General features: G+C 40.2%; 1 protein-coding gene across 1 annotated transcript in view; it reads right to left on the bottom strand.

Annotated features, from left to right (window-relative positions):
• Positions 1-1,058: 1,058 nt before the first annotated feature.
• The window catches only part of KCNC1 (potassium voltage-gated channel subfamily C member 1), a gene marked incomplete at both ends in the record, with an annotated part of 110,336 nt that continues 90,959 nt past the window's right edge, over positions 1,059-20,435 (bottom strand). Inside the window, 3 exons of the mRNA XM_084263490.1 lie at positions 1,059-1,123; positions 3,921-4,109; positions 18,134-19,067. Of these exons, the coding sequence (XP_084119616.1) occupies positions 1,059-1,123; positions 3,921-4,109; positions 18,134-19,067 (1,188 nt within the window). The remainder of the gene's footprint in view (positions 1,124-3,920; positions 4,110-18,133; positions 19,068-20,435) is intronic.

Raw genomic sequence — 20,435 nt, forward strand, 5'->3', positions numbered from 1 at the left:
CATTTCTGTTGAGAACACTGTATTTATTCAAGATTTTAGAAGCAAGTCTCTGGAAACCCCTGATCGCTTCAGAAAAGGATTCCCCTTTACACTATACAGCAGGCACTGAAACCATGATACAAAATTTATTTCATGCTAGAATTGTTTTGCATAACATTGTGCATGCATTTTACTCAGTACTAAATTGCATACAATGCTGTTGTCTTGTTTCTTAAACTTTGAGACCATTTATACTTGAGTATTTTCCTGATTTTGTACTATAAGTCCCAGTTTTAAAATAACACCTCCTTTGTTTAAAATTTATACTGATTACTTAATATGAACAATTTATGAAGGGTCTTTTACGTTGGATCTATACATCAATAAAATACAACATAACCAGAGCTGGAAAATTAAATCTAGACCAGCTGTTACTGTCAGGTCCGAAGGAAGGTCCCATGTGTCACAAGCATGCCAACAAAAACAGACAGGAAAAAGTTTTTCTTACTTTTATACACTTCTAGTTGGATTAAAAGTTCTTGGTTTCCATGTCGGTGTGATGAACTGTGAAGGCGTGGTCAATATGACCGATGACTGCCTGATTGCACTTTTTAAAACCATTACTCTTTATCTTGTATACAAAAAGAAGCGATCCATAGCAAAGAAATGTACAGTTTAGTAATGTTTTACATTTTGGCTACAACAATGTATGTAAAAGTAAAGAGCTTTGAAAGAAAATATAACTTTGCTTTTTTTTTTTTTCTCCTTAATCATACATTTGCAGTGTTTCTTGGTTTTTGTTTTTCTGTTTTTTGTGGTTTTTTTAAATTTTTGTCTTCATGCAATTCATGCTATGGAACAAAAAAATAGATTAAAAAAAAAAAGGATCTTCTACAGTTTTGTTACATTTTGGCCGTAGAAAAAGCCTGCATCTCTAGTACAACTCCAAAACCACGAAGAATCATCCATAAAACCTGCATGGAGCGAGTTAACTTTGTCCAAATGAGAAGGTCTTCTATGCCTGCACAGTTCCACACAGCTGTTTATTAGCCATCAATGTTCATCTCCATCTTGCCATGTCAGGTCACTCTGACTGCCTCTGTTGGCATATATTTAGCAATGACTGGACTTTCTTTGCAAAGATCTGCATGTAAAGAATACAATCAGTACTTGAGCTTCTTCCCTGCGCTTTTCACATCAAGCTCGGCATCTTAGTTTTAAAGGAAGGAGGAAAAGGTGAAATAGCTACATGCAGAGGCAGCCATATTCTTCTTCAACCGGATTTTTTTTCCATGCAGTCAGCCAGACTGAGACCTCTCTACAGTGTGTCTGAGTATTGCTTTCAGCTTAAAATAGGCGCCCATGCAAAGTTTCATCCTACTGTGCTTGTTTGCTCAAACTCCTGCAGGGTTCCTATGGCTCAAAAATATCCTGAGAAAAGCAAAATCTTCCATCGTTGGCATGTTTCAGCATCGACTAAACGACTAACCCATTCCATACAGAGCCAGTAGATCCACCATTAGCCAAAATAAGCATATACTAGCAGGATGCACCAGGAAGGAAACTATCTGGTGCATCTACCCTTCATCCTATGTACTGATACCATGCAGCACGTATGGCCCACCAGTACTACGTAAATGCCTGCCTATTGTCATCTGAATGCTATTTAGGAGTGTTGTCACCTAGCATCAGTAGTAACACCATTCCCAGCAGGTGCTACTGTGAGACATTGCATCTTCAGACTTAGTCACCTGGATTATATGCAACATAGCATAGGCTAATTGAAAATAAAGCTTTTTAGACCATTCTCTGCTACTGATCCATGCTACAAAATAGATGGGATGGGAGACCAAGAACGTCTCACTGGACTAGGAGAGCTGTAGGGCGCAGACACTGAGGATAATCCTATCGCTTTTCCACTTATGCCAGCTATGCTGTTAAGGCTCCGTGACATTTCGTAACCTTCATTTAAAAGAAAAATGCAAAGTACAGCATTGGATCAATGACAGAATGGACTAAGAATGAGGTCAACATTGTAGCCAGTTCAATAGCATCTGCATGCATGGACATGCCGAGAGTAGTATCACTTGCAACATGACTCAGAAGGCCATTGAAGTACAGAACAAGTTTAAAAAAAAAAATTAAAAAAAAATAAAAATCATCATTTCTCAAGGATGGTCAGGCTATGTAATTGATCCTACAGGCAGCAACATGGTTGTATCCTAAAAAAAAAAAAAGTCAGTGGGAGGGATTTTCCATATCTCCATCATACACTCACGCATACCTTTCCCTTCCACTTCATGCATTTTGACCTCAGGCAAAATTAAAGTTTCTGGCATCTTTGGGGTCAGGCGGGGCAAAAGGCAGCAAAATCCATAGAATTTATTGTGTTGCTATAGAGATACTACTCCTTTGTTCTCAGCATTTAAAAAAAATACAACAACAAAATCGCATGCATTCGGTTTCCCTCCCCCTCCCTCCCTCCCCCCCCTTCTTTTTCAGACATGCACGTAAACAGCTCAGCAAGTGTACAGAGAGTTGCACGAACTATGAATGAAATTCTGTTGGAACAACAATTAAGATGCTCTCAACGTGTTTCAAACAGGCCAACAATATGCTGACGTATATTACTCTTTAGCCAACCAGCCTCTGTTTCATTCAGTAACGAGAGGCGGTTGCAGTGCATCGTGAAAACCATACATTCCTCATCCCAAAGGATGTGCCATTTGGAGTGTTCCCCTGATCCACTGGAACCACCCGAACTCGCCCGGGCTGAATGAACGCGGCCAATGCTTATCCAATACAGAATCAAGTAAAACGCTTTGCTACAAAGGTAAATTTTAGAGGATATACTTTCATATGAAAGTCTCATGGTCCAACTATATCTTTGTTGATGATAAGCTTTAAACTTATAAATACATACACTATCTATAACTGGCATTTACTATAACTATTGCCCATCATACAATGGCACGTGGGAATTCTAAACTCCATACTCAGTGTATGGTTACATCATACAATCTTTGCAGTTTTAAAATATTGACTATATCGTATACTATATACAGTACACCAGTGATAAACACTGATTTGAAGAGATTTCTTTCCCAATTTTCCTATTCCTTACCAACTTCAATGCATACATACGTAATTCTAATTTTGGTTTGTACGATTTCCTCACATTAGACTATTTAAACAAAGCAGCTTGTTTTAAGAAGGGAAGTTTTTTTTTTCATTTGATTGGACTTCTGTTGCTGAATAGATTATTCTGACCATTAGCAAACTAAAATGCAATTACTTCTGAGAGATCTGTAGCTGTCAGAAGTCTGAGAAACTAACTATTAATGATTTATTTATGAAAGTGATTTTAGATGGATTATTTTCCAATTGTAAGACACCTGTGCTAGTAGATGTTCTTGTATGCTTCTCTTTCTCTGTTGAACTAAACAGCTATGAATATCCAAATAATTTGATTTAGTGTTCTGTTAAGGTAACTGAATAATCACTTCATATTTCTTGAGGATGTTTTGCATTTGTGTTCTATCTTTTCTGTCTGCCACCTCCAAGTCTGTGCTCCTCAGAGTCTGATAAGTGCTGTGAGCTTTCCAAACCTTCATTGCTGCAAAGTGTTAATTGGCCTCTCCTTGGAGGATGGGCTAATTTAAGGACATTGTAGAGCATCCTCCACTAAAGCTTACTGCACTCTCTGGGGTGGAAGACTCGACTGCCTAGCATAGCTGCATGGGGTAGTTACAGCTCTTCAGGCTTTTCTTTCTGAAAGAAATAGGTTAGAAACTCCAAATGCAGACATCAGGTGGTGGTTTCCAGCCCAAACGTGCATCTCTACAGCAAGCGCACTATTGCGTGCTACAGCTACAGCTGACTTTCTCTTATTTATTTAAAACGGTTGCTAACTACATGGTTACAGGACCCCAGCTACATACCCTTTCTTATTCCTCCATCAGGCGGGCAGGGATATTCCCCGGTTGATAAGAGGAAGCAGGGTCCATATCTCTCCCGAGTGCCAGAGCGGGTAAAGGGCAGGCCCTCATCAGGCGTAATAGCCTGGTCTATGTGGGGACAGTCTTCGTTTGCCAGCGCCGCCTTGGCCACCTCACCATTCAGTTTCGAATCTTCAAACATATAAGCAGAAGGCTATTGAAACACTATGCACTGTTTATTAGCGTTCCAGCTGCAAATTAAGGGTTCACAGCTAAAGAGTTCTATAGCGACACTATAAAAGGTAGCACATCTCTCCTAGACACTGTGTTCATGTGCACTGCACCAAATAAAATAAAGTCTGTTAAGGGGGAGGAGAAACAAGACATGATCGCATTAGGTGTAACAGCAGCCACCTGTACTTCCGCATAGAGGGGCAGTTTCAGAAACAGGCGTGCATTGGTTCCTAGTCCTGCGAGCAGAAGACTGCGGTTAGAAATCAGGTTATGTTTTTGCATGACATTAGATGGCACATGAATGACCTGTTTGTCATGAAGCCTACTGTCGCTCAGAGCTTTGGAGAGGCAGTGGACTGTGAGTTGTGTTTTAGTATTTGAGTATATTCTGTTGGTGCTGTTTTATACCCATGTGCAATATTACTGAGGGGAAATTCCTGCTCTTCCCCTCCCCAAAATTTCCTCAGATTTTTTTTTTAATAGCGTTTCCAGTATCAGTCATGCAGAATGGCTGTACACATTTTAGACACACAGAGTACATTAAATATGGAAATACGACAGCAGAATGTGGATTTTGAAAAAAGCAATCCATGTTCTGATGTTCTGCTCTGAAACACATAGAGTATTTTCAATGCCAGCACAGGACACTACATATAGAAAACACTACAGCAGGCCATGAATTTCAAAGATAGAGTAAAATTTACTCTCAGCTGTAAAGAATGAAAATAGGTTGTTAGAGTTGCCCATTTTGCTCCACACATTCCCATGAGGATAGACTGAGAATAGTATGTTTTCTCTGTGTGACTTGTTTGACATTTATAAAAGAATTTAAAGTGCTATTTAGTGTAGAATTTATTTTAGGGATTTAAAGTGCAAATTAGTGTATTGAGAATATACTCGAAATATGGCACAGCTTGATATGAGTATTTTGGTTGAAGGGAGGAAAAAACAGTCAAAATGAGCTTTCTGAAGTTTCACAAATGCTGAGGAGATACATTAACTGCGTGTAGGATGCTGCCAATACCACCTCGGTTGCACAATGCTTATTACCTACACACTGTAAGGCAATGGGTGGTCCTGCAAGTCTTTAAGGAAAGACAAACTCAACAGCTACACTTAATTTCAGTGCCTCTTCCAGATTCACATGCCAGCTTGTTCTGAATGCTACATGATAGTGTCATTTATTTATCAGTGGTTTTGAAGCAGAGTAATAAGTCCAAAAGAAAAAATTACATTAGGTAGGGTTTGGAGATAGGACTCTGATCCTCTGGTTTCAGACAGCATAGATGAATAGTAGGCAAAAGCCTTTCCAGGTTACGGTTGTTGCTTTGCACACACACCCACACACACGTACAGCACACACTATGCATCTAACCATGTACCAGTAACTGCATTCCATGCCTTTACTTCTGTTTAGATCTCACTGGTTTGCCACAACATAAACAGTCTTTTCTGCAGATCTCACCTCTGCCTCCTTTTTTCTCTGTGCAGAATTAGCCAATTATTTCCCCATAGGGGGAGGTAGTAACATTTTGTTTTGTGAGCAATGAAATAACTGGGAATCTCGATGCATTTTTGAAAATGGCAAAAGCTATAGGTGAATTTTAATACTTGTGGACACTAATTTGAATAGCATTCTAAAGGTTTAACATTGCACTGAGCTGCAATTCCTCTCTATTCATAGTACTTACTGCTCTTTAATACCACTCTTTGCACAAAAACCTGGCACGGCTGCCATAGTAACTGTGACATTGCAGGTACTGAGCTGTTGGCTTAAAAATCACTTAACTGTGTTGGGGGAGAGCTGCTGTCCTCATAAGGGTAAGCATAGACTTGGGCTTCTTAGTAAGGCTGCAATGACAATTTTGCTAAGTATTTAGGAAGCAGAGAAATTACCAACACAGAAGACTGCATCTATTGCTGGTGTATATACACAAGTGTCGAGTATGTACCCACTGGTATGTAAGAGGTTATTTACAACAAAATCTTCTGATTCCCAGCTTGGCACCTCTTCTCTATATAATTGTTCTATATGTGAATACCTAGTTGCTCACTCACTGAGGCAGTCACTCCCAGGTGACAGGAGATAGGACAAGGAGATAGGACAAGGGGAAATGGCACAAAGCTGAGCCAGGGCAGGTTCAGATTAGGTGTTAGGAAAAAAATTTTCACTGAAAGAGTTGTCAGGGCCTGGAACAGGCTGCCCAGGGAGGTGGTTGAGTCACCATCCCTGGATGTGTTTAAAAAACGGGTAGGTCAGGTACTTAAGGGGCATGGTTTAGCATAGGATGGGAATGGTTGGACTCGATGATCTTAAGGGTCTTTTCCAACCTTGTAATTCTGTAATTCTGTAGTGTTCCAAACCACTGCCTCGATCACCTAATTATCTAAAAACAGGACCTGGTAATTGCATGATATGTAATGTGTGATTGGTTTGTTATGGAACTACAAACCCAGAAGTTCCCATTGTTTCCAGTAGTGGGTCTACATGCCAAAAAATTTCAGGAATGAGGTCCAAAGATGGAATGAAATTATGTTATTTTAGGTTGCATATTTGCTTTTTCCAAGACTGACCTTGGGTTTGAGAGAACTCCAGATAAAGCAAACCTACTGAAATTATTACTGTCTGGTGACTACCAGCCTAGTTATACCAATGACAATTACTAGGTGCTTAAAACTGCTGAGGCTTGATTCTGACCTACAAAATTCAAATTTCCATCCCTGCTAGCAGAATCGGAGTTAGGCTTGTACAGCATCAATGTTATCTCTTTTTATGGATGGGAAAGACTACCATGCAGTGAAGTGACTTGCCCACTGGTATGTAAGAGGTTATTTACAACAAAATATTCTGATTCCCAGCTTGGCACCTTGTCTCTCTCTATAATTGTTCTATATGTGAATACCTAGTTAACTGCATCAGCTTGAGCCATTCTCCTGCAGAGGTTTGGCTGAGATGCTAAAGAACTAAAGGTGAGCAGTTTGTTTTACAGCTACCTCATCCTGTGGTTTCCAAGTTCTATTTTTCCTGTCCCAACTATCTCTATTCGCAGAAAAGTACTATTAAAATGCCTCAGGTGTTTCCAAACAAACACTGAATTTCAAAATGGTGGTTGGAGGGGGGATTTGGGGGAAAACCCCCAAAATTTAAGAGAACTACTAGATTTTGCATTAGTATACTCAGCTTATTGTGGAGAAGCACAGTAGACACCACCCATGTACTTGCTGCATGGATTATCTCTTTTGTCATAGCAAATGTTTGCACACTGTCACACTGACTTTACCAGTGCTGCTTGTTTTGATTATAAGCTCGAGTCTGACACTAAATCTCCACCTGCATCTTACGTTCAGAGGATCAGTGGACAAAATTGTATGATATATTCATTGACCTATGCTTGAAAATGTGGCCCCTGTACGAAAGTGGTTCCTATACTGGGAAAGTCACATCAGTCCTCTTCCTTTAAGCAAACACTGCCATTCTCCAACAGCTGCCAAGAAACAAGTTTCCGGTCTACCCTTTTTACCTTAGATGCCTTCAGAAACTGTGTGTGGGCCAGGGATGATCCCAACTCGCTCTGTTTCATCTCAGAGTTGTAGCTACTCCCCCCCCTCCTTTGTCTCCCATGTGTCTACAGAGCTGTGAAGCGGTCACTTACCCTAAAGACTGAGTTGAAAGGTACTCTCAGAGTGGATCATGTTTAGTCTTTACAGGATGAACCATGAAAGATTCTTCGATGTTCTGCTGAGGAAGATGGGGTCTTCTCAATTTGGGACCAGATGCACAGCAATTAAGAGACACAGTGCTGTTTCCCTTGGTCACTGGCAAACTCTTCTAGCAGAACACAAACTGTCTTCCTCCCAGCTACTCTTGTTTAAGGACTTAAAGAGACAAGGACCCAGCTTGAGTTCCTACAATTTCCCTGGACAGCCATTTGCCATTCCACAAAGGCTCGGGGGACTTCAAGTTTCTGCAGCCCTTTTACAAGGGAAGAGGTTGACAAGCAGGAAGGAGGTAGGAGCAGCAAAACAGGGCCCAAATTAAGAAAGGAAGTTGCTTGAACAATGATCTTTCTATCTTTCTACTGGGGAGACCTTGTCTGACTAAAGATACGTTCCAACCCACCATATTGCATACTCCTAAAAATGAATCTACAGCTTGTCTAGATCTCAACTGTGCTCTTACAGCCCTGATCCCTAAGCTGGGACTGCCATTTTTTTATATTCTGTGGATGGTCCCACCCCTGACCACCTGAGATTGTCCTTTGGTTCTTATTCAGAGCTTGAGGGTCATTTTCATTTGCTCAATTTAAATCCCTGTCACTAACCCTAACGTCACAGTAGCTGTCTGAAGTCTCTTATGAGGAAAAATCTCCATGTCCCTCAGAGCAGAGATCTTTAATACATCTGGATGACTGAAGAAAGTAATAGTTCATTGTCCATTGAGTGACTCAATTGCTCTTCTGTTTTTCAGGTCTCTCAGACTTTTTCGATGATAGAAGAGGGCTGACAATGTGGCAAACCATTGCCGCATCATACTATACTGGCAACAGGAAACTCTCTCGGCATGATGGTTTTCCCTGGCTCTAGGACTAGTGACCAAATGATACAGGAACAGAGGTAGCATGGCCAAGGTGAGGGTGGAGGACTGCTGTGCTCTAGCTTTTCTTAGCATCAAGCCTATTAGCTGGAACAGCAGCTATGAGGCCGCTGCAGTTGCTCCTGGAGGACAGAATTTCCCAGCTGTCTTTATTTGAAAGAAAGTGCAAAGATTTTATATTCCATTTTGCATCCTATTTTTGCAGCATCACTTTTGCCCGATACTTCTTGTGCTAAGCGAGTGATTATGATGAAGTTGAGAGGATGAATCCAAGTATTCAAAGACATTTACTCTGATTTGTGGAGGCATCTGAAAATACTCATATCCCTAAATTTCCTCTCTAAGATGTTGCATGGAAAGGAAATATTTACAGATCAATTTCCTACTCTCTTGAGCCTCTTTAATTCAAATTTCACTCCTGTTAACAAGTTGTTTCTATTTTAGTTGTCTGGATAGCGTTTACTGCACATTAATATTCATTGGCATCAACTGCATCAGTATAAATCACTTTTTCATTTTTTAACACTAGCCTCTATCTAAACTCTGCTGTGCTTCTTCACTGATTAAGGGTGGGTCAGACCATAACAGCAAATGAGGAAATAAAGGAACTGCACATTAAGAAAAATGTGATTTTCTTGAGTTAGTTCATGGCTGTAGCAATTTCTGAGTTAACGTAGAATTTACTGACAAGATTAGTAGCAATAAACTTCATACTGTCTCTCTAGAAAATTATCAGAAATGTCTATCAGCTCTTTTTATCATTCTTTCAAAGTAGTCTTTGGGGATAATTTGGGGAGATTGCAAACAAAATACTTTGCTCAGGACCTGATTCAGCAAAATAACAATTATGCTTCTGTGCCAGACCATCTTTGGCTGCAGAAATCAATTTTTATGGGCTTCAGAGCCTCATACAAGATTAAGAAATGTGAATCCCATGGGTAGGAGCTCATTTTTGTTGTTGTTAAATGGGGTCCTTAGAGTGAAAGGGATATAGCTATATTAAATTAGAAAAAGAATTATGGAGAAGATATATTAAACCACAGACAAAGGATGATGAAATGATGAAATTACGGCTTGGAGAGTATAGAAGAAAGTATAGCGTAGAGGAGAACAGCACAGAAAATATGAGTTTAAACCTCTGAGAATGAGTAATGATGCATCAGCATGGGCATCAGTGGTTTTCAAAATAGCAGTGAAAAAATCCTAAATTGGTACGTTTGGGAATTTTTTCTGCTGGAGGGTAATGAAAATTAATTTTTCCCATGCAGACTATCTGAAAAAAAAAAAGAAGGTAATTTAACTAAGTAAGTAGTTCTATTTTCATACCAAGTACTTACTCTTTGCATTAATACCTCGCATCAGGTTTTGTGTCACAACCTCAGTGAAGTTACCTATAGTCTGTGACATTCCTTGTTCTTTTGCATTAAAGAACTGTTTTGTAATCTCCTCGGCTGCCCAACATGGAGCTCAGGTTGATGGGAATTGGAGAAAAACTTCATAGAATAAAATGTGACAGTCTGTAACATACACAAGTTGCAAGCAACGCACAGTAATAACAAGTAAATGTTAACAAACAGAGCGAAAGAGAGAAAAAGAGAGAAAATGTGAAGAACATGTAAAAGAATTAAGATTCCTATATAACAACTCAATTTTAGTTACCCCAATATCTAAGGCCATTAAAATAAAAATCTTTATTAGTTCTAGGTATCTTTATTCAAGTTTCCTGATTTTTATATTACTGCATATTTTAAAGTTGTTATGAAGCTATTCTGAGTAGATATCACACTACACTGGCACGAGAGCAGAGTTTAGTATGCTACATGAATATGCAGAATCCTTCCAACCCAACCTACCTCTTCATCATTTACTCACCACCGTGTTGGCCTGGGTTCCTCCAGGAAGCCGTGTCCCCCAGTAAAGGCACTCCAGTGACGGTGGTGACCGCCTCTCCCAGTACTAACTGGCCAACATAGTAACATCACTCCCAGAGAATATCACCTTTGTGAGATACTACTTCTTGAAGTGAGGTGACAGTATGTTGGCTGCCTAACTACTGGCACCACTGGAGGAAATACAGAAGCTCTAGTTAAGTAGATCCAGTGCATCCTGCTATTACAGGTATTATTGGATATGTGCTTAATGCAGTGCTGAGAACTGTTGCTCCTGGAAGTGATGGATTGCAAAGAGCTCTGGAAGATCCTTCCTGATTTTATTGTGATATGTCTGGGGTTTTACTTCTACCCATCCTGGACTTCTCAGATTCTTACTAACACCTTATTCTGTAGAGTACGGTGGGGTGTTGACAGGTCAAGTAGTGGTTGCAGGAAAATGCAGGTGAGTCATGCTACAATCTTATATCACCACTCTGACTGCAGAATACAGTATGATGATCTGTACAGTATGGAAGGTGTCTGAGACATGGAGCATGAATGAATACAAAGAACAATGACAGCAGGAATGGTAGATTGATTGTTATTTTGGCTTTGTGTTTATAAACAGGCAAGCAAGGAGCCAAAAGGGTTGGAGAAAATTTCCAGCAAATACAGAATAAGAGGGGGGTGTAAGCAAGTGATCTGGGCACAGAACTGGGACCTCACACCATAGACTCTTCTGTTCCTGGCCTTTTGTAGTAATGGGTAAGTCATTCCATCTCCTAGTTCTACTGCAGCAGAGATGTACTTCTTGCACAGAGGTGCCTTTTGTTGTAGCTGTCCTGCAGACACCAGTTATACTCAGCGCAGCAGAACAGAGAGATGCCAAGAGTACCTCTTTCGTGCATCGGATGGCATGGGAGCTGCAGTGGCAGGCACGTACTTGAGAAAGAGGATTTACCATATTTACATCTGCCTTGTAATGGAGGATTGGCACAGGTTGAGCTTACTTGGCTGGAGTGCTTGTATCTATGTTTTCCCATCATCAAAAGTGCTTCATGCTTATTAAGGTATGGAAACTGCTAAGATGTATTATTTAGTTCTGCCGTTGTTTTTCAGCTTAGTATAGTCCTGCACCTACACACTCATCACCGGCTGTGGCCAGACCACAGGGGCCTGTCTGGGGAGATTTTTTTATTTTTAAATTTTTTTTAATGTCTTAGTGTGAGAGAAAAGTGGGAAACCCAAAGCACTGTGCTCGAATCATGCTCCTCCCTTTTGTTTTCAAATGACTTGGTATAGACTAAGTTATTTTTTACTTAATTTCTACAGTAGACAAGCACCATAGTACAAGTGACACCCACCGGTTGTATATGTACAGGAAGTGACAGATGAATAATTGTATCACAAAGTATGACATTATATTAGGTATAAATTATGCTTTGTGTGTTCATATGAGATTGCAGAAATGCCCCGCAGGGCGGGGGCAAGTAATAGATCCAAATTGCTTCCAAACGGTAGGCACTTAACTGAGGATCTTGTTAGAGCTGCAGTCACCTGAAATCACTTATGGAGAAAGCCAGCTCCAGAGGGCAATTCAGATCATAAGTGAGTGAAATGCTCTCAGAGACTGCCTGACTGCTTCCAATATCAGTAGGACCTCAGACGAATGCATCTTAAGTTAGATGAGAAGAACTGAGAGCTATTCCTTTTATTTTGAACTGTTACAATGTCTACATTAGACCCAGAGGACTCCATCTTCAGTGACATTCAGATGCAATCATAACCTCATTTGCTATTTTAGGGTGATGAATTTTGGATTTTTAAAGGCTAGGAAGGCTAAGTATAGGGAAGAAAGAAAAAACATCTCCCTGTTACCTTTTCCACTGCCTTTATAGTATGTTTTAGGTCCAGCTTTAAATATCAAAGTACTTTGAGCTGAAACAGACCTAAACTCTTTGCAGTTATATTGCTGTCTCCTGTCCATCTTACAGAGGGTCAAAAGTTTTATGACACTAAAATTAGATTATTATTTTTTAATGTTCAAAGGCATTTGATAAGAGAATTTGCTTCCTCGTGGATTGAAAGACCACCACAGTGACTACATACCTATCATACCCACAGCTTTAACAATGCTTTGCTATCCATAAAAGCCACAGAAGTTCATAAACTACAGTGAAATGTTAGGCAGCATAATGGGCCTGTGACAAGAACTGCCAAGTCCCCATCTCCCACTGAACACTGGCACTAGAATTACAGTGTTCAGCACACTTCTGATGTTAGAACCGGTGTGGTGTACAAGGAATACAGGTTATTTAGGTTATGGTGACAAAAGGGATGAAAAATGAGAAAAGAAGCCCTGAGAAAAGAGCATCTCCTTCAAAAAGAATGAGTAATAAAGCCGAAACGGGTAATTCCACAGTATTTCTTTAAAAGATCAGCTCTCTCTCAGGAAATTGCATTGAAATAATAGGTTCCTAATGTCACAGCTTGCTCCAGTTCACCTGACCATGGAGTACACTGGAGTCACTGTATAACTATGTAGTTCCCTTCTGTGATTCTGTCAGTGGTAGACTTGGATTGCTTTAACTATTCAGATATAGGCATAGTCGAGGAGTGGGTTATGGAAAATCATTTCTTGGGCAGGTAAGTAAAACAGCCACAGAATTTTTCTGAAGCTGAAGACTGAGTTAGTCATGACAGACATTCTCCCTTTCCTCTTAGGCACCTGAATTCTAGTAAGAGTTCTTCCATATTTTACAGCTATGCAATGAGTACAGATTTTTTCCACTGTGAAAAAGCTGCACAATACATTTGTACAAAGATATGATAACCTTGGATTCTAGCTTAAAGTGAAGCTGCATGCAGAGGGGATCAGAGAGGTGGGAAATTCTTATTTTGCCCATGTTAAAGTCAATATAAACACTGTGTGTGCTGGTGTTGTAAATATATCCACAAAAGCAATAAGAGGTTGGGGTAGATCTCTGAACAAACCCAGAATAACCTGTGCTTATGTCTTATGGAGGTATTCTTAAGACCATTGTGACACCAGACAGTACTATAGACATCAAATAAAGTTATGAATTCCACTCATGTTCTGAATTTCTTTTACAGTGTTGGAAAATGACGTTCACTACTTCATCCTGTGGCAACTTTAAGATGTAACCATGTGGTCAGCCGATCTTTCAGGTAAGCACATGGCACACAGAAGAGAGGGACTGAAGTGCTGAGTAGCACTTCCAAAACAAAACTGAGAACTTTCAAGATTTGTTTTGTATGTTTTGAGGTTTTCTTACAAACTTGTACCCTAAAGTATTTCACCATGTGCAGAGATAAATTGTACTTGTAGGATAGTGGGTGGTCTGGGACAGCAATCAGCTAAATTTAAGTGGTTGAAAATGGCTTTTTCTGTCTTTCTTCTGTATGAAGCAAATTTTGCTTTGTGTTTTTTTCAATTCTGCTTATTTTAAGAGACTGGAATACTCAGAAACTTTTATTTGAAAGACATGACAGCACAGCAGATTATGGTTGACTGATGCTAGTTTAATTATGTTCAACTAGTGGCTTTGCCACAGACCTTTGAAGTGATCTTGCTCAATTAAATTAAGCCCTATGTCATATGAAAATACTGAAGATTGCTTCCACTTTCTCTTTGCTGTCTACTTAGCCTGTCAGTTATTTGATTGAAATAGTTGTCACATATACTACAGTGGCAAAATGAAGCTCTGATCTTGAATAGGGCCTGAAAACAACACTGCAACATGACCAGGTTAATAGTTTGATGTGGTGATGCTAGAACTTGGTGCCTGTATTTTAGGGAACACCTGGTCCTTTGTAGTCTGCGATATCCCCAGGTCAAGGAGTTTTAGTCAAATTGATCAGGTGAGATCTGTTCCCGTGTATCAGGCTCAGTTCTTCCAGGCACTACATAAGCAGTATCTTCAGAATTTACAGACATCAGAAAGTGCCTTGAAGAAGCATTTTTTTTTTGAATCAAGAAAATCTTTACTTTCTGAATGCTACTGGTTGAAGGCCTGTCTGCAGCAGTATCTTTGCCATCCTCTATTCTGTATTACCTTTCCCCCCCTTCTGCTGCTTTCCCAGCTCTACCCATTGGCAGGCTCAGACAGGATGGAGAGCAGGAAGGGCTGCTGCAGAAAGTGGAGGCATGGTAAAATCAAACTTTCACATTCTTTGTATCAAATTAAAATCAAGCACTGTTATTTAAAGATACCCTCCTGCCAGGTGTAGATTAGCCCAGGACTGAGCTGCTGAGAGTGTTGGGGACAATTAAAAAATTTAATTCAAACCTACCAGAATTTAAATTCAGGCTATCTTTGCTTTGCCTGCAAATGACCATAGCATCATTGGCAGCAGCTGTGCAGCCTCTGGGCAAAGCCCTGCTGTTTGCGTGTCCGTGCCAGGAAAGTGCTCCTTAGCCTGAGAGGAGGCGCTGGGCCATGGCTGGGCAGAGCTCTCTGTAGAGCCCCCTTGGCTTTGTGTGTATGGACTGAGAACATCTGTGAAACGCTGATTTGCTACATGAGAGGGCTATAGAGCAATAATCAGATGTGGAATTGTTTCATATTCATCACTGGTTTTGTGAGGTGTTTAATCATTCCACCACACATGTATATGGAATTAATAACTTCATGTGATGTCCTTTACACCTGAGCAGCTAAACAGGGTTGGCTTTTATTTTTCAATAATGTATTGAAGATGCATCTTATGACCTTATATCACCTAGACACTGCCACACTGAAGACTTACAGTTAAAATGGCAAGAAATATCTTGGACAACTCAGGCATTATTTTAGAAATGTTAGGCACCAGTTCTGTGTTTCTAGTACAATGTTAACTGGTTGTTTACAGTTAGGTGCTGTTAACTAATCCAGGTATTTTACAGCGTGGGAAACATTCACTGGTTGCAAGTGTCTGTTTTCATATCCTGTGCAGGTTATTTTTCAGGAACAAGTTGATGCCTATGAATGCTTCATATTACATAAGTGAACCTCAACATCCAAGGCAATGCAGATCTTGTTTAAACAGTTCGGTTCTGATCTTATTATTTTTTATTCCTCTCTTGCACACATATAGATCTTTCGCTATTAGGAAGCTAAGAGATGCAGGCAATATTTTTTGCTGCTAGTGGTGCATAATAATTACCAGAAACAGAACTCCAGCAATGGTGTTACCGAGTCCATTTGTTAGCTGAAGTATAAGTGTGCTTTATTACTTCTTAAAATATATATGCTTGTATACGTATATAAAAATAGTCTCTCTGAATTATTGCAGAAATAGATAAGTTGCTGTTACTATCAATACTTCATGGATATTGTGGTAACAGCAGATTTTAGAGCACTGATGGTGGCAAAACAGTTCCACATTGAACTAAAATTACACGTATTCTCAGGATACCAGTGTGGAATTGCACTGAACTCGTAGAGTTCTTAGTCCTCTAGTTCCCAGAGAGGACAAGGGAAGGTACTGGAAGGAACTTTATTAAGCAAGGGATTTCTGAGAAGTCACTCTGTAGCTGACTGCTAAAGTACTCAAGAGTCTGCCATCTCTTGTGCGTTACAATTGCGTAGTTAGCATATTGCTCACAGTTGGAGACACGCAATATCGTTTGTGCCCTTTTCCCCTCTTCATATGTGATGCCACCAAGGCATCTACTTATGAGGAAGTTTGCTGCTTGGACATGAGTTGTGATAAGCATTTGCAACCTGAGGGGAATGGATGATACGCTTATGTGCCAAAGATACAAGAGGAAAGAGACAGTCTATCAGTCACGTGAATTGTGATTGGCCTGTTGCAATGGAATAGCCTTTAACAAAAAAAATGAAAGCTATTTACTTTCTGAATGGATTTTACATAGTTGCACAAAACAGAAAAGAAATAAGGAAAGAGAGCAGAGAATATAAAAGAAGATAAAGGTTCCCACCAGCTCTTCCCCTCCAAAATTAACATTGGCATTGGTGAAGTCACACACAAAGGAAAGTCTCACTTTCTTTGTGCCTCTCACAATGACATCAACATGCATGGCTATGATATGATGAAATACCTCACTCACAATGAGTAACAAATTAGAATTTTCTTCAAAGCAAAAAATGATAACACAAGACCATCATAGGTATATGCTAGCTCTTTCAAAACATCTCTTTTTGACTAGATGTCAGTTTAAATAACTTTGACTGGCAATCTGTTTTATCTAATACAACACAGGGGGATATTCTGAATAGGCTGAAGAATGTCTACTATGCAACTTGGCTGGAACATTTGCCAAAAATAATGTTGGCTTTGTTTTCAACATGGTCCTCTACTTTGAAATTGCTCCATAGAATAAATAGTGATATACCATGGGTAGAGGTAGATTATGGGGTTTAAATAATCAAATTGGAGCCCCGTAACTTTATGTGCTATAGGAGGATTCTCATAAAACTGAGATATTCCCATAATTAACCACTAGCCATGGGATATTATAATATATTCCATGGTGACTAGTATTTTTTTCCATTTCCCTCCCCCCTCCCAGGAGAATTAGTATGATTAATTTTGCTCTGGTTTCACCTATTGCTAACATGAGTCACTATAATTAAAAATAAGAACACCATATTATGAGGCAATCACTGTGTAGGCCAAACGGGCCAGTAATGACCAGTCAGACCTTTTCCAGTTGGCCTTTGCTGCTAGAAGGTTGAAAGAGCTGTAACTCACCAACCCATACTTGCAAAAGGAGGATGTTTTAGAAAACATCAAAACTCTTCATCGTTCTAAATGCTAAATTCTAGTGGAATATTATAGAATAGGTTGATTTGCATGCCATGGAATAAACATCCTTACATCTAGTCTTGTCTCAGAGTGAGTCATTTTGCATTAGTGTCAAGAATTTGAGCTGTTGTTCTACTTTGCAGTTAATCATCAGAAAGAGACGGGATTGTCTCATGAATATGCATGATGGTATAGTTATCCCTTCAACTTACTAGGCACCTAGTTTCTGTAATGAGATGTACAATATCTGCCATTTTAAACAGCTGAAAGGTCCCAAATGGGAGCAAATGAGAAAGCATCTGGCTGTTTCAAATTCCAGCCCTGTTTTGTCAGAAAACTCTGTAATTGCTGAGTACTTGGCTCCTACTCTGCTCTATGAAGCATTCAGCTCTCAGGAGCCTCTGAGATGTATTACACAGTCCAGCAACATAGCTGTAGAACTCTCAAAATTCTTCCACTAGATGTAACAGCTCTTCAAAATATCTTGAGACTTGTATGCCCTTAACCAGGACCAAAGTTTGGGCTCCTAGAGCATGCTCTCATCCTTAGTTTTGCTGATCAGCCTCCACTGTACCATTTGTCCCTGCAACCTAGACTTCACACATATTATTCACTGTGTGATGGTGGGACTAGAATGGATAAATGTGCTACCCATTGCTCTAAGAAAGCAGTCTGGCTGAATCTTAAATTACTACGTGGGATGGAGGTTAACGGTCAGATGGACATTCCTCTAAGAGGTTTCCTACCTGCTCTGTTAATTTCTAAAATTTCTTCTTGGGCCAGTGGGCAAGTGTCGCTCTGAGTACTGTGGTGTGGAGAGTTTACGACAGATTTACAATAATTGGGGGATCCCAGCTGGGGTGGCCTCGGGATATGCTTCTTTTTTTTCTTTGGTAGCTTCTGCTTAGCCATAGCTAAGGAGTAATACATTCCGAAATTGTTCACAATGACAGGGACAGGCATGGCAATGGTCAGCACGCCGGCGAGAGCACAGAGGGCCCCCACCAGCATGCCTGACCAAGTCTGAGGATACATGTCTCCGTAGCCCAGGGTCGTCATGGTGACAACAGCCCACCAAAAGCCGATGGGGATATTTTTAAAGTGTGTGTGTTCACTGGCACTAGGGTCATTTGGTTTAGCACCTATTCTCTCGGCATAATAGATCATCGTAGCAAAGATTAAGACGCCCAATGCCAAAAATATGATGAGCAGCAAGAATTCGTTTGTGCTGGCGCGGAGGGTGTGTCCCAAGACCCGCAACCCAACGAAGTGGCGGGTCAGCTTGAAAATTCGCAGGATTCGCACGAAACGGACTACGCGGAGGAAGCCCAGGACATCCTTAGCAGCTTTGGAAGACAGGCCACTGAGTCCAACCTCTAGATAGAAAGGCAGTATGGCCACGAAGTCAATGATGTTCAAAGAGTTTTTGATAAATTCCACCTTGTTTGGGCAGAAAGTGACTCTCATCAAGAACTCAAATGTAAACCAGACCACACAGACACCTTCGATGTAGGTGAGAAAGGCTTCAGTCTCGGCTTCCCTGTAGTGCCGCACCTGGGTGTCATTCCCGATGAACTCAGTTTCTGTCTTGTTCACAATGGGATTAAATCTCTCGTGGGTCTCGAGGCAGAAGGTGGTGATGGAGACCAGAATGAAGAAGAGGGAGGCAAATGCCACATACTGTGGAAAGAAAGATAGGAGAAAAGTGTTAATCGGTAGGTTAAGCACAGGGTCTTTGATTCTGAAACACCAGGGAGAGACGAGAGCTGTATTAAAACTAAAGACAATGTGAAGCCTTATTCCTTTTGGCCTAAGATGCCAAGTCTCATGTGCAAAGCCAGCCTAACTTTCAAACATGGAGGGAGAGTCGTCTATAAGCATATGCTATCATCCACTCCTATACAGATAGGACTTTAGTGTGAGTACAAATTAAAGCAAGCATTTAAAAGCTGACTCCTGACCTTACCTCTGCTGTCAGAGTGGTTCCAAAGGATGTTTATCAATACGGTGATAGGTGCTTTATATATATAAATATATATACATATTTGTCTATATAAATATATATATATATATTTGTGTGAGTACAAATTAAAGCAAGCATTTAAACCTCTGTGGGATTTAAGCTTAAGGACATATTGTAATTCTACCTGTCTTCCTGTCTGCTTTCTTGGGTAGACCCAGTGCAGAATTACACTTGACCTTCTGTATTAGCAAATTAAAAAGCAAGGATTTGCCACAGTGTGAGGTGAGCCTTTTGACAGAATACAAAGAAACTGTCAGAGAATAAAATCACAGAATCATTTAGGTTGGAAGGGCCCTCTGGAGGTCATTTGGTCCAGCTTCAAAGTTGGACCAGATTGCTCAGGGTCTTGTCTGATCCAGGTCTGAGTATCACCAAGGTTGGAGATCCTGCAGACTCTCTGGGCAGCCTGTGCCAGTGTTTGGCCAGTTAGAGGGTCTAAGCTTGGCAGGATACATAAGCAAACAGGCTCTTCTACTTTTCAAATCCAGTTGTTGCAAAAGAGTTCAGAAATTAGCCATTGTCACAGTACCTTCCCCTAAATACTTCAGGCCATTGTAGCATTGCTGTGTGATGATCTGGTATGTGCTGGTATGTGCTAAAATCAATGTCTAATATAATAGTTTGGAAGATAAATAATCTGGAGAAGCAGAACTGTAGATATCTTTTTATCAGTTTCTCCTATTAAATGGGGGAATGTCTCCATACACAGTTTCTCTATCTGTAAAACAGGTTTTGAAAAAAATGCCAGTTGGTGCTTGCCATGTGCTTTGTGATCCTACATAAATGTGTACAGGTTCTATATGCTTTCATTTTAGTGTTACTGACTTAATAGTATATCAATTCTCCCTGAAAAATAAGTTAAAGAGTCCTTTAAGTGGTCAAAGTCAGATTGTGTATGTAATTAAGTAGAGGTAAATACCCCGATTGTCTGAATATGAGTAAAATGAGAAACAAAAAGCATCTTGCACCAAGAACCCAGGAAAATGTTACTAGCAGTCTCAGCATACATACCCTTTTTCAGCCTG

The sequence above is a fragment of the Gallinula chloropus genome (assembly GCF_964237585.1).
Source record: "Gallinula chloropus genome assembly, chromosome: 4".
In the NCBI taxonomy this organism is placed as follows: Eukaryota; Metazoa; Chordata; class Aves; order Gruiformes; family Rallidae; genus Gallinula; species Gallinula chloropus.